The 13,566-nt window shown below is 35.6% G+C and overlaps 1 protein-coding gene across 1 annotated transcript; it reads right to left on the minus strand.

Annotated features, from left to right (window-relative positions):
• Positions 1–992: 992 nt before the first annotated feature.
• LOC110563233 (solute carrier family 7 member 13-like) lies at positions 993–13,313 on the minus strand. Its single transcript, XM_060385764.1, has 4 exons — positions 12,480–13,313; positions 6,565–6,696; positions 3,824–4,185; positions 993–1,449 (listed from the first exon to the last, which is right to left on the minus strand). The coding sequence occupies exons 1-4, from the start codon at positions 13,144–13,146 to the stop codon at positions 1,204–1,206; spliced, it is 1,407 nt and encodes a 468-aa protein (XP_060241747.1). The 5' UTR covers positions 13,147–13,313; the 3' UTR covers positions 993–1,203.
• Positions 13,314–13,566: the final 253 nt, after the last annotated feature.

The raw sequence follows: 13,566 nt of genomic DNA on the forward strand, positions 1-13,566 counted from the left end.
AAACTCATATCAAGCTAGATGAAGCAACTGAGTAGGACAAAGAGGGCCCCATGTGCAACAAGTGAGTCTTGCTTTTGATTTATATTTCATACACAGTTGAGTAGTAATTAAATGACTAAGCCATAACTTCTTTAAACAGTGTGACTTTAAATATGTCTGTGTGCTATAATTTTCTTACTTGGAAGGAAGTGGTGATAAAGAAGTTGAAAGATCCTCAAAGATAGCAGAAATACCAGAATTATAAAAAATATTGTATTATATCAGTTCAAAATATCATGAACTAGTGATTTTTCATGTTGCCTCTAGACATGCATATATATTAAGATAGAGCTGAATATTTTCTTCCAGTTACAGGCTGTTGGGAACTCATTGAAGCAGAAAATGTACAGAAATTTCATACTTTTATAATTTAGATATATGTTTAATAATAATTATTATAATTTATGAAGTAAATTGTGAAACTCAATTGATGTTAAACTCATTGATATTAATAATGGGTCAAATTTAAATATGACAGTTTTTATCTAGACAAGATAGCGCCAAATAATTGAGACAGAGACTTTAGTTCTATTCATCATTTCTCTACATAGTATAACTGAGAAATACTAGTCTACATTTATTCTTTAAACTATTCTAGCTGGCTCCCAGCATAAATCCTGAGTTACTCTTATTTTATGGCTTTTTCTTTTCCATCTGTTTCCATATTCTCTATCCTGGACCTCTCTTCATGGCTAAATCCCCTTAACTCCTCTTCTTGCCGAGAAGAGAAGCCCAGCACTATCTCTCTACTGCTCAGTTATTGGCTGATCCATTTTCTTGATAAATCAGAGCATAAACAAGGAGCAATGTTTATACAAACTTGAGACAGGAGAATCTTCAAATAAGCATTAAAATGCCATGTCCAGATTGAAACCAGATATGAGGGCAGAGAAATCAGCCTTTGAATAATACAGAGATAATTTTTACACACTACACAATAACATGCCAACAAATTAACATTTTCATCTCCTTTAATTTTGTGTTTAGAATTTTTGATATTCACAAAAAATTTACATAGCTCAGAGGGTAACTTTGTGTCACACCATTTTTGGGAGGTAGGACATGGATCTTTATGCAATAAAAGTTTACATAAAATGTATTAACTCACAATATTTTCATACTGCTTTAGTATTTTCAGAATTCTCTTTTTAGAGTACTTTCTCCCTACTGCATAAAAATTTCATCATTATCTTCAGGTGGAGAAACATTAAATATCAATTGCAAATAACAAGTGAGGTTATCAGAAAACCCAGAATATTGATTAAGGTGACTATGAAGCCAGTAATACAGAAATCCACTTAAAAGAAAGATGGCCTGGTAGATAAGTTCTACTGTGGGAGTATTCATCATTGTTGCAACAAATATAAACAAATTAAAAGACATTGACCCAAACAGAAATGGCAACCACACCTAAAAGTAAAAAGAAAATTAACATTAGTGATGAATTTATTCTCAAAAAATTTCCATGATTGACCAAGAACACTTATGAATGTGGTAAAACTATAAGGAGCTGACTGAAAAACATCTCCTAAAACATATTTAGAGGCACAGCCTTAGCTTTACAGCATAAAAAGAAGTTTGCTTGCAGGCTCAATATTGTAAACAGAACTGACTCTAATTACAGGTTTTAGGAATTTTTCTTGTCCCATCAAACTGTGACATTCATCCACTAAACTTTGTGTTCTTTGCAGACATTGTTGTACAGGACTTTTAGAAGATATTATCTTTAAAGACAAATTTTATCTTGGTTATTTTGGTATTAGCTCTTGAGACTTCTGATTTGGGGAATTGGAGATTAGCTGTTCTAGCTGAGTATTTACTCACAATACATATTTAAAGTAGTGTGCACTAATGTACTATGAAGAATTATTATTAAATAATAAAAATAGAAGAAATACAGGACTCACAGATATCAGGCTTAAAATACACTAACCACTGTCTTAGTCATTTATCTCTTCCAGAGTTATTCATAGAAGAACACAAATATGAAACTTACTTTCCTGCATGCTTAGGAGAGATAAAGAAGTTAGCTATTACTCTCCAGGTTTATACTTTGGGCCATTTAGTGAATCAGTCATGCATAATGTTGATCTCTAAAGTCATTATGAGAATCATGTTATATGTCAGGACAGTGTGCTCCACAATATTTTTATATTTTTATTCTCAATCTATCATGAAACTATTATGATTGTGATGTAAGATTGGTTCTCATTTTTCTGAAATATCCATATGAATACCTGAAGCAATGGAGGCACTCAGTATATATTTTTTAAATAAATGCATGACTAAATAAAATAAAAGATATCACCAGTCAACATTTCAACATGGACACTGGTTTAGGAATCTATTTTAAAAAGAATATGAAAGATTAAGTAGTATTTCTTAAAGTATTTCCAGTGTATCAGTCTGTACATGAATCCCAAAATAATTAATATTTACATAGTTCAATGGAAAAGAAATGAATCTGTATCCCCATGGATTAGTCTGGAAATTTAAATTTTAATGAGGAAACACAAATGCATTTTATAGTAATTGACAACAAACATAAGGTTATCAGTTTACTTCATCTTCAAATAAGGAAGAATCTAAAATAGGCTACTTCATATCTGAAATATGACTATGATTATAACTTTATTAAGTAATAGTGGCCACAGGATCTCATAGGATTTATATTATAGCATGATACACATTGTATTAGGATATGATTGATGAAAGATGAAAAATGTAGAAAATAAAGATACCAATAAGAATAAGTTTGGTTCAAAAAAAAAAAAAAAAAGCATGCTACCAAGCTCCAAGCTTTCTATGGATTCTGAAAGTAGCCACCAAAAGTACTTAAAGGCTCAACTATTTCTATGCCAAATTTAGATAAACTCTTCACAATGTGTTCCTTGCAAAATCACATATTCATCATATTAGAAAACAAAAATGTGGTTCTTATTGCCTTTAGTTAGTGTGCTTAGTGTGAGTCCTACAATTGTGCTGTGTGTGGAGGGTTATTGAAGAAGACATGTCAGCTCATTGGGCTGCATCAGCGCACTCCTACTTCTTGCTTTTTGGATATTCTGTTGTCAGCAGAGTCTTTTAAAGTAAAAGCTTAATCCAGTGACATTCATTGTTTGCATGATTTACCTCACACTGTGCACTCTTCTTTGTAGTAAATGTAAATTGACATCGGATCTTTGTTCAGTTAATTAGGCTCTGCTTAGCCTTGGGACTGCATCTCGCTAATGGATAGAGTATTTGGGAGACTTTTTCTTGGGTCCTGTGCATATGGTTCAGTGGTAAAGTACTTGCCAAGCTGATGTATTCAATAACTATCATAAATTTAAAAAAACGGCATGCAAAAATATTCTAGGAGTTTATAGTAATGATTCTATCTTGTTAATAAAATTCAAAAATATTTAAAATCATCAAATTGGTGCTTTTATTATCATCTTACAAAAATTAGGTACTATGTTAAGTATAAAGAAGATAAAGGCACATAGTTTTTGTTATGTTGCTAACTAAGAAAATACTTTTTAGGATGTCCAATATTTTTATATTATGGACTAATATTTGCATAATCTAGGAAAGATGAAGAAAATGACATTTATTTTTCTGTGAAGAATTAGTGTTGAGCTTATACATAATAAAAAAAAAGAAGCAGAATGATCCACATCCACAAATTGCAGGCCTGTACCAGATGCTTTGAAGATAAAATTTGATTAAAGATACATACACAGCTGAAACAATAATATTCATGTAACATAAGGAGAAATTTAAAGCTAATATTTTCACTTACCTTGTAAGGTCTGTGTAGATGTGGCTCCTGGTACCTCAGTTTAAGTAAAGCTATGATAGATACTTCACTTAAAACTAAGGATGATAGCATCAAATATTTTATTAAATTGATTAACTTTAAAAGCATTACTGCAACAGAAGATAAAATGACGATTTTTGTGACACCTACAACTGGGCAGTGGTAGTTGTTAAGCATAGAGAAAATGAAAGGCAGCTCTCCTCCTTGGCTTGCAGAGTAGAAAATCCTTGCTGCTGAAAATATTGCACAGACAGTGTTACTCAACACTGAAAATGAAGTTGCCAAAGAAATGATCCATTGTGTGGAAGGAAATACTCTGTCCATCCATGTGGCAGCAGCAGAATCTATGAAAATTAAAGACAAAGTCAAAATGCCAAATTCAATTTCACAACAATTGTAACAATTATCTAGTCCTTTTTATATAAAAAAATAAGACATACAGGCTACCTCCCTGAGCCAGAACCTCTTTGTTCACTTAATGACTCTGCTCTGTTCTTATGTGTTTTTAGCAAACACAACTCTAATGTGGTTGTTTGCCAGCTGTGAGCCTACTCCTTATGGGGTGCATCATAGTTCTTGTTCTTCTTGTTTGTCACACTGGCCATACTAGGTTCAAGCAATCTAGACATTTTCAGCTACCTTATCAGAGAATGAAGCCATACTAATCCTGGAACAGTGACAATGCATAAAATTGTCTTAGAATCATAATTGTACTAGGGCTCACACAGTCCACAGCAAAACATGTGTGACATTTATACAAAAACCAACTTCACTCATCCTATGACCTTGTGTGGCAGGCATTCAAAACGTCATTCATCTCACAGATTTTATTTTATTTTTGAGTGAAAGGAATCCCTGAATATTTTCCATTTAATCATTCTTCATGGGTATTATTTTCTCTCCCTTCTGTTCCTCTTTGCTGTGGTTCTGTCACATTATGCATCTAGATTTCTTCTTTTTTTTCCCCTTTGACACAAAGGTTTACATGCACACAGTAATCACACATATAACACTGGTTTGGAATTTGCTTCTGCAAAGGGCAAGAACTAAACTCAGAGGTAGCCGTTAAGGTCCATGAGAAACTCGACCTTAGTGGCCTTCTGAACTGCAGTAGTCTACAGAGAAGAGGATGTTCAGCTGAGTCTATCTGAAACAGCCAACTTGAAGTGTGTGAAATGAATGTGTGGTTGTCAAATGCTGGGAAATACCTGAAGGTCTGTGAAGAAGCAATAAGTAAATGAAGTAGTTGAAATTCTTATGACTTAAACTAAAGATGGAGATATTTTTCAGCAGAGAAGATATGTTCTTAAGTAGAATACATGGCATAAGAAACAAAAAAATTTTTTTTCAATACGCTTTAAATTTGACAAAAATCAGGTCCTTGTAATATTTTTTTATAAATTGAAGTAAAAATAAAGTAAAAAAGTTAATTTATGTAAGGCTAATATTTTTGCATGACACTTTGATGGACTAATAGTTTGACAACTTTTCTTCTATTTCCAATAAAAATGGCTAAATGCCTAGCATTTTCTTCTGTTTAATGCAAAAATCAAGTGTTAAACTTTGATTCTATTGGACATTTCTGGTCTAAAACTCAAAGGGCTTATTATCCAGAAGTATCATTACTATCAAGATCTCAATACTGTTGGTATAACGTTCTTGTGGAATGTATACAATTTACCCTTGTTCATTCAAATGCTGATTTCTCTACCCCACTATCTGGTTTCAATCTGGACATTGGATTGTGATGTTTAGTCTAAGCATCACCTGTCTCAAGTTTGTGTAAATATGCCACCATTTGTTTTCTCTATTGTCAATAAAGCAATAAGCCATTGCTGAGCAATGGAGAGAAGAGTGTGGGACATCCTGGTCCAGTAGGGAGGAAAAAGAAGGGAGTGGGGAGGAGTCAAAGAGTAGAGATCCATAGGAGAGGACTTGGAACCTCGAGGAGAGATTAACCGGACCTAAGATATTATTAAAAGCCAGTATGATGTTAGAAAGTCTGAATGGGAGGAATCTATGCAGGCTTGGAGATTCAGGATGGAGTAATCACTGCCCAGCGTTGTGCTCTAGGTTAATTAAGTAAATCGTAGTCTCTGTGTGGTGATTTGGGTATACAGCTGGATAAGGAATAACCACTGTTTAACTAAAAGAGAAATCATTAATAAATATTAATAATCAAGAACAGAATACAATCACTTCCTTCCATTTCAAATTTTTTAGACTACTTATAAAACTCTCCAGTACAAGAGAGATTTGTAATTCACAAACATTTGCACTCATTGAGCACGGTATTGGAATCATTCCTATGAACGGCAGGCAGGCTTGTAATTGAGGCTGAATCCATCCAGGAGCATGGTTGGACAAGGAAAGGGGACTGAACTTTTTCTGAAAATGGCACAATTTTTAGAGTCTGATGTGTCTTTGTGCAAAGAATGAAAAGTTTATTTTGAGTAGGAGGACTACATTGTTTCCTTTGTGTGTGTATATATATATATATATATACATTTAATACATTTGTGTTTATGCATTCTTTTACATGTGTGTGCCTGTGCCTACGCAGCATTGTGTGTGTATGTACATGTGCATGTAGGATTATGTGTGTGTGTGTGTGTGTGTATGTACATTGTGTTTGTATTCACAAGTGCTAGTGTATGTTTGTATGCCTGTGGGAGCATGTGAGTATATATTTGTGTGGTCTGTGTGATTATATTTACACATACCTGAAGAGATGATTTCCTGAGGTGACAAAACTGTCAGGTAGGATACATTAGTCAACATGTATAACACAGTCACAGTAGATATGCCAGAAATAAAAGATTTTGGAATTGTTTTCGCAGGATCTTTTACTTCTCCTGCAAAACAAAATTTTTAGTAAAAGTAAAAATTATTGTAAAACTCGAATGTTTCTTTGTAAAAAAAAAAAAAATCCGAGATCATTGTCTTTTCATTTGCTTGCTTTGATTCTGCCATTTTCTTACATGCATCATCCATAAAACCTGGCATTTTCTATAATCCAATACTAAAAATAAAAGTATGTATAATTGCGAGTTTCCCCTCGTCCTGTCATGGAAACAGAATCATTTCAACCTGCTATTGAACAGAGAATAAAACTGTGGTAATAATATTTCCTTCACAAGAGACTCCTGTCATTGAAATGGATACAGCAATGTTGCAGAAACCAATACACAGCCTGTCTAAAGTCAGGCCCAAGTCTAAACAAAGTAAGCTGGTCCTTGCATATGCATGCTGTCCCTCCAATATAAGAAACAAAATGTAGGACATTAATTTTACTGCTATATGATCAACTTAAAATTGTCAGAGGACCAATGCATATTCCATCAGATTCGGAACCTATGAACATCCATGAATTATATTATAAGCAATGAGAGTGCACTACTAGCATGACAGCTAGTGCCATCCAGTGAGACATTGTGATTCAAACCTGTTTGCCTGTTTCTTGAAATGTGCCATCAAGAGAAGTGAATATTAGTTTAAAACGATGCATGGAGAGGACCTAAAACCTTGGCTCAGATGTCACCCACAGACTCAGTCTCCAAGTGGTTTCCCTAATAAGGGGAACAGGGGCTTTCTCTGGCATAAACTCAATGACAGGCTCTCTGATCCCCTCCCCTGCGGAGTGCAGCCTTGCGAGGCCACAGAGGAATACAGTGCAGCTTGTCCTGAGTAGACCTGATAGGCTAGGATCAGATAGAAGACGAGGAAGACTTCTCCTATCAGTGGACTAGGGGAGGGGCACAGGGAGAGAAGAGGAAGGAAAGGTGGGATTGGGAGGAGATAAAGGAGGGGGACACAGCAGGGATACAAATTGAATAAATTATAATAAAGGATTATAATAAAATACAATTGACTTATAACCAGCAGTGATGACAAAATGTGAGGGTATTCTGGTGTAATTGATGAAGCTGGTTGGATTGGAAAGTTATAATGAAAATTTCCAGATCAACAGAATTCAAGTTCTTGTACAGATCCCAGTCAGCTTCCACACAGTTGTTGGTTTTATTAGTCATTTTTTTGTTGCTATGATAAATATATGACAGCAAATTTATGAAAGAGGTGTTTATTTTGGCTCACCATTGGAAAATACAGTTGGTTCATCATGGAGGGAGGAGGCCGATTATCACATTGCACCCACAGTCAGAAAGCAGAGAGAGTTTTTGTGGAAGATTGTCAAGCAGCACCCAGAGTCAGGGGAGGCTCTGCTTTATTAGATCTCCAGGCCAATCTGGCAGACCCAGCAAGCTAATCTTCTGAGGAGCTCAGCCATAATCCAGTTTCTTAAATTTATAGAAAGCACAACATAATTTTTCACCCTTTCTGTTTTTGGTGGGTTATGGGTTTGGATGTTCACCGATAGCACTAAGGACTACTAGAAAGCATGGTTACAGATGTTGAATAGATATGGTGAGAACAGCTATTTTATAACTGTTTCTCAGAAGAAGGCTTCACCTGATATGGGAGGTAAGATTACAGCAGAAGAACACAGAATGTACTATTCTTAGTCAAAGGTAAAGTTTATAGTTTCCCAATTTTCTTAGCAGGATGAATGCTTTAGCTTAGCTTTCTTTCCTCGTTTTATTTATTCATCCTATTGGGTGATGCTGTCCATAGTTAAAAGAATCTTCCCATTTGATTAACCTAATGCTCACAGTTCTTCACAGATGTATTCAGAAGCATGCCACCTCAATGATTCTAAATTCTGTCAGTTGACAGTATCTCAATAGCTGAGTCATCTCTCCAACTCCAAATCTTTTAAAAAAGTTTTTTATTAATTACAGTTTATTCACTTTGTATCCCAGCTGTAGCCCCCTCCCCTCCCTTCCCAACCATACCCTCCCTCCTTCTTCTTCTCCTACGCCTCTCCCCCTGTCCAATGATAGGGGAGGTCTTCCTCCCCTTCTATCTGCCCATACTCTATCAGGTCTCATCAGGACGGGCTTCTTTGTTTTCCTCTGTGGACTGGCAAGGCGGCTTCTACCTCAAGGGGAGGTGATCCAAGAGCTAGCCCATGAGTTAATGTCAGAGATGGTCCCTGGTCCTATTATTGGGGAACCCTCTTGGATACTGAGTTGCCTTGGGCTATTTCTGTGCAGGGGTTCTAAGTTATCTCCATACCTGGACCTTCGTTGGAGTATCAGTCTCAGAAAAGACCCCTGTGCCCAGATATTTTGGTACTATTGTTCCCTTTGTGGAGCTTCTGTTCTCTCCAGGTCTTTCTATCTCCCACTTCTTTCATAAGATTCCCTGCACTTTGCCCAAAGTTTGGCTGTCCATTTCAGCATATGTTTTGACACTCTGCTGTTTGGAGTCTTCCAGAGGCCCTCTGTGATAGGCTACTGTCCTGTTCCCTGTTTTCTCCCTCTTATGATGTCCCTCTCATTTGCCTTTCTGAATTAAGATTGAGAATCTTACACAGGACAGGGTCTTCCTTCTTGCTTAGCTTCCTTAGATGTACAAATTTTAATATGATTATCCTATATTACAAGCCTAATATCCACTTATAATTGAGTACATACCATCTGTGTCTTTTTGCTTTTGGGATACCTCACTCAGGATGATCTTTTCTAGATCCCACCATTTGCATGCAAATTTCATAATTTCTTGGTTTTTAATTGCTGAGTAGTATTCCATTGTGTAAATGTACCACAATTTCTGTATCCATTCCTCAGTTGAGGGACATTTTGGTTGTTTCCAGCTTCTGGCTGTTACAAATAAAGCTGCTACAAACATGGTTGGGCAAATGTCCTTGTTGCATAGTTAGACATCTTTTGTATTTATGCCTAGGAGTGATATAGCTGGATCTGAGGTAACCCTATTCCTAATTGTCTGAGAAAGCACCAGACTGATTTCCAAAGTGGTTGTATAAATTTACATTTCTACCAGCAATGAGGAGGGTTCCTCTTTCTCCACATCCTCTCCAGCATGTATTGTCACTTGAGTTTTTGATCTTAGCCATTCTGTTGTAAGGTGAAATCTTGATCTGTATTTCACTGATGACTAAGGGCATTGAGCATTTCTTTAAGTGTTTCTCAGTCATTCGATGTTCCTCTATTGAAAATTCTCTGTTTAGCTGTGTACCCCATTTTTTTTTCAATGCAGTTTATTCAGGAACCTTGAACAATCCTCGGACCCTGGGGAAAGCCAGCCCACAGCTTAAATAGCCTCTGGGTAGCCAACCCCAGCGTGCCACGTGGGCAATGCAGATAGGTCCACATACATGGAAGCAAGCCAGATCCTCAGCCTTAGCCAAATGTGGAGTTGTTGGTGACAGAGAGCACTCACCATTGGGAAGGTGGAAGGCAGAAACCAGCTCCCTCTTTAAGGCGCGGCCTTACACAGCTCTCTACAGTTCCCCCTTTTTGTTTTAGACGCATCAGGCAAGAGTAGAGGTCTGATCTCTGATATTAGAAATAAATTGGGACTTTGTACAGATGTTCATTTAGGTGTCATCCACCCAAAGAGCATCAGACCCGTCCGATACCTTTTTCTCAGAGGCGGGACCTGGGGCATCAACCGGCATGCAACCAGACATGCTCTTCTCTGGTGTACCCCATTTTTTAAATTGGGTTACTTGATTTGTTTCTGTTTAACTTCTTGAGTTCTTTATATATTCTGGATATTAGCCCTCTGTCAGATATAGGGTTGGTGAAGATCCTTTCCTAATCTGTAGGCTGTCGTTTTGTTCTGATGACAATGTCCTTTGCTTTATGGAACCTTTTCAGTTTCATGAGGTCTCATTTATTGATTTTCGCTCTTAGGGCCTGTGCTGTTGGCGTTATGTTCAGGAAGTTGTCTCCTGTGCCAATGAGTTCAAGGCTCTTCCCCACTTTTTCTTCTAACAGGTTTGGTGTGTCTGGTTTTATATTTAGGTCTTTAATCCTTTGGCATCTTTGTAAAAAATCAGGTGTTCATAAGTGTGTGGGTTTATTTTTGTGTCTTCTATTCGATTCCATTGATCCACCATTCTGTTTCTATGCCAACACCAAATCTTAATAGAACCTGATAAGCAAGTATATGAAACTTTTTCCTTATTAGCAGATTACATAACTTTATAAGGCACATATGAATATATCTTTCTCATGTATAACAAAGGGCCATTTTATAGCAAGAAGTATGCATTGATAGGAAAATATAGAGAGAATTTAAAAGCCAATTCACTTAATTGTCAGCATTTGTCAACAAAGGAAAAGTACCTGTAGTTTTAGTCTTTCTCCCTCTCTCTATCTCTATGTGTATGTCATATATTAACAAAATATGCAAATCTACTTTCAAGAATAAAAAAGTGAATCCTTACTGAAATCTTCAAATATTGAAAAGTATATTAAAATGTGAACCAAAGAATTTTTATGGCCATTGTTCCTGAACAGGATTTAAAAACCACAATGAACGTGAAGAGTAGAACAGATATGAAAACCTAATACTCAAGCAGAACGCAGGCCCTCTTCCAAGGATTTTTCAAACTCAGTAATGAGATGAGGAATAAATAATTCACAGCAACTCATAGGAGTATAAAGCCCATGATGATAGGTGCTTGTTCACTGCCATAACTCTGCTGTCTAGATTAATGACATGCTCTTGGTGAATGTGTTGAATGAATTACAATTAATTGAATGCCAGAAACCTATTGTGCACTTTACTACAAATCAGAAGAACAAGATAAACAGATAAGAAAAGACGGGCTCTAGAAAATTATTTATGCCTTAGTTTGACTTAATAGGATATGTTGCAACATAGAAAAATATAGTACAAACAATGCGAACCCACCATTTTAGTATACTTCAAATTTGACACTTAAATGACTAGCAGAAAACATTTAACTTAGAAAAAAGTAAATTATTTAGCAATCTTCTCATATTGGGACATTTTATGGTGCAGCACAGAGGTCTAGCTTAAAAGAATGGCTGAAGAAATGCACTATGTGTTCTGAAGCACATGAAACATTTCCAGCTCAATGGCACTAAGAGCATACTGTAGATTTACAAAATCAAATTTAAAAATATAGTAGGACAAAAGGGGGTGTTTTTATATTATTTATTGTTATTTATTATTAATAATAAACAGCACAGATTAAATAATAAATGTTATTAATATTATTTATTGTTATATGGATCAGTGTAGATATTAAGGACCAAAAATTTAGTTAAACGTTCAAAGGCTAAAACAGTCAAGAAAGTCCTTAAAAAGAATCACAAGAAATAGTTTTCTCTGCTATTTGCATGTTTCATTATAAAAATTAGGTATTTTGTGAGTAATAATAAGATAAAATCTTTTCAATCAATGATGTCTCAATTTTTCTTTAGAAAACAAGTATAACTGCATATTTCTTATGTAACTAATATTTTTAAAAATATCTCAAAATGATCAATTGAAATGCAACAAAATTTGAGAGTACAGAAGACATTAATTTACTTTTGCAAACTTAAAATGATAAATGTAAAAGAATCTAAAGAGCATGTAATTCTATGAAGTTTACCTGAAAGATGGAGGCTCAATGATGACCATGTAATACAGAGAAAATTAAATTTAAATACAGAGTATGACCAATCACTGTTATCATTCCACAAAAATTCTGACAAACTCTTTGCATGGCTCCAGTTATTTCTATGAATGGATTTACCTGCTACATTGAGCAGAAGTGCTGATCCAACGTATGCATAAGACCCTTGGAGAATGGCTTCTGCGATCTGTGAGGCATCTGGAACTTCGGCATCTAAAGAATTTTCAAACCTGGAAACAGCCTCCTTTTTCCCAATCACTAACAGCACAACTCCAGTTAGAGAAATGAAACAAAGAACACTCATCTTTATAAAACTGCTGATAGCATTAAACCAAGCCACTGTAGTCAGACCTCGAGCATTGAGAATTCCAAGTGACCACAAAATAGCCAAAGCGAGACATTTCTTTGCTAGCTCTGGAGCTGGGCACCCAGCATAGAAAGGTTGAATTAGAAAATTTGCTATTAGTAAAATCTGAGTACCTAATCCAAAGGGATAGGCAATTATTGTAAGCCAAATTTTGAGGAAGGCAATAGGAGCTCCAAGAGATCTTTTTATGAAATAATAAGGTGCTGCACTGACAGGGAAGGTGGTCCCCATCTCTGCAATACATAGAGCATGAATAATAGATAGTAGGGCACAAATTACCCAAATACTCAAGGAAATAGGAATGTTCAGTGAGGAGTACTGTAATACCCCTTTAGGGGACACAAAGATTCCTGCCCCAATTATGCTACTAAATAAGAATGTGTTTCCATGAAAAAATCCTATTGCCCTCAGGAGTCTCATGTTTTTCTATTTTCTCTCCAAATCCCCCAAAAAAGATGTCAAATTTTGTATGGGCTATTACTGACACAATTCCTCCCAACTGCAAGTCTCCTTAAAGTAGAATATTCTCTAGACTGAATTATATTGTCTGTTTCACAAGACATTTATACTTTAGCTTGAATTGAAAATAATTAGCTTATGAATTGTCCTCATATTTTATGACTTCTTTCTGAAACCACAATTTAAGTGTTTCATGTTAATAATTTTTTTTGTGTATGTGACATTGAGATTGAACTAAGGCACTCACCCATGCTAAGCAAACATTTTATTGCTGTGCTGGATCTCCAGCCTTGTTAATATTTTTTGAAGACAAACATACCATTGGTTAAATTAGTGACTTCTCATTTCAAAGGTAAGGTTTTAGCCATTTGAATAGAGAAA

This window comes from Meriones unguiculatus, chromosome 6 (genome assembly GCF_030254825.1).
Source record: "Meriones unguiculatus strain TT.TT164.6M chromosome 6, Bangor_MerUng_6.1, whole genome shotgun sequence".
NCBI lineage: Eukaryota > Metazoa > Chordata > Mammalia > Rodentia > Muridae > Meriones > Meriones unguiculatus.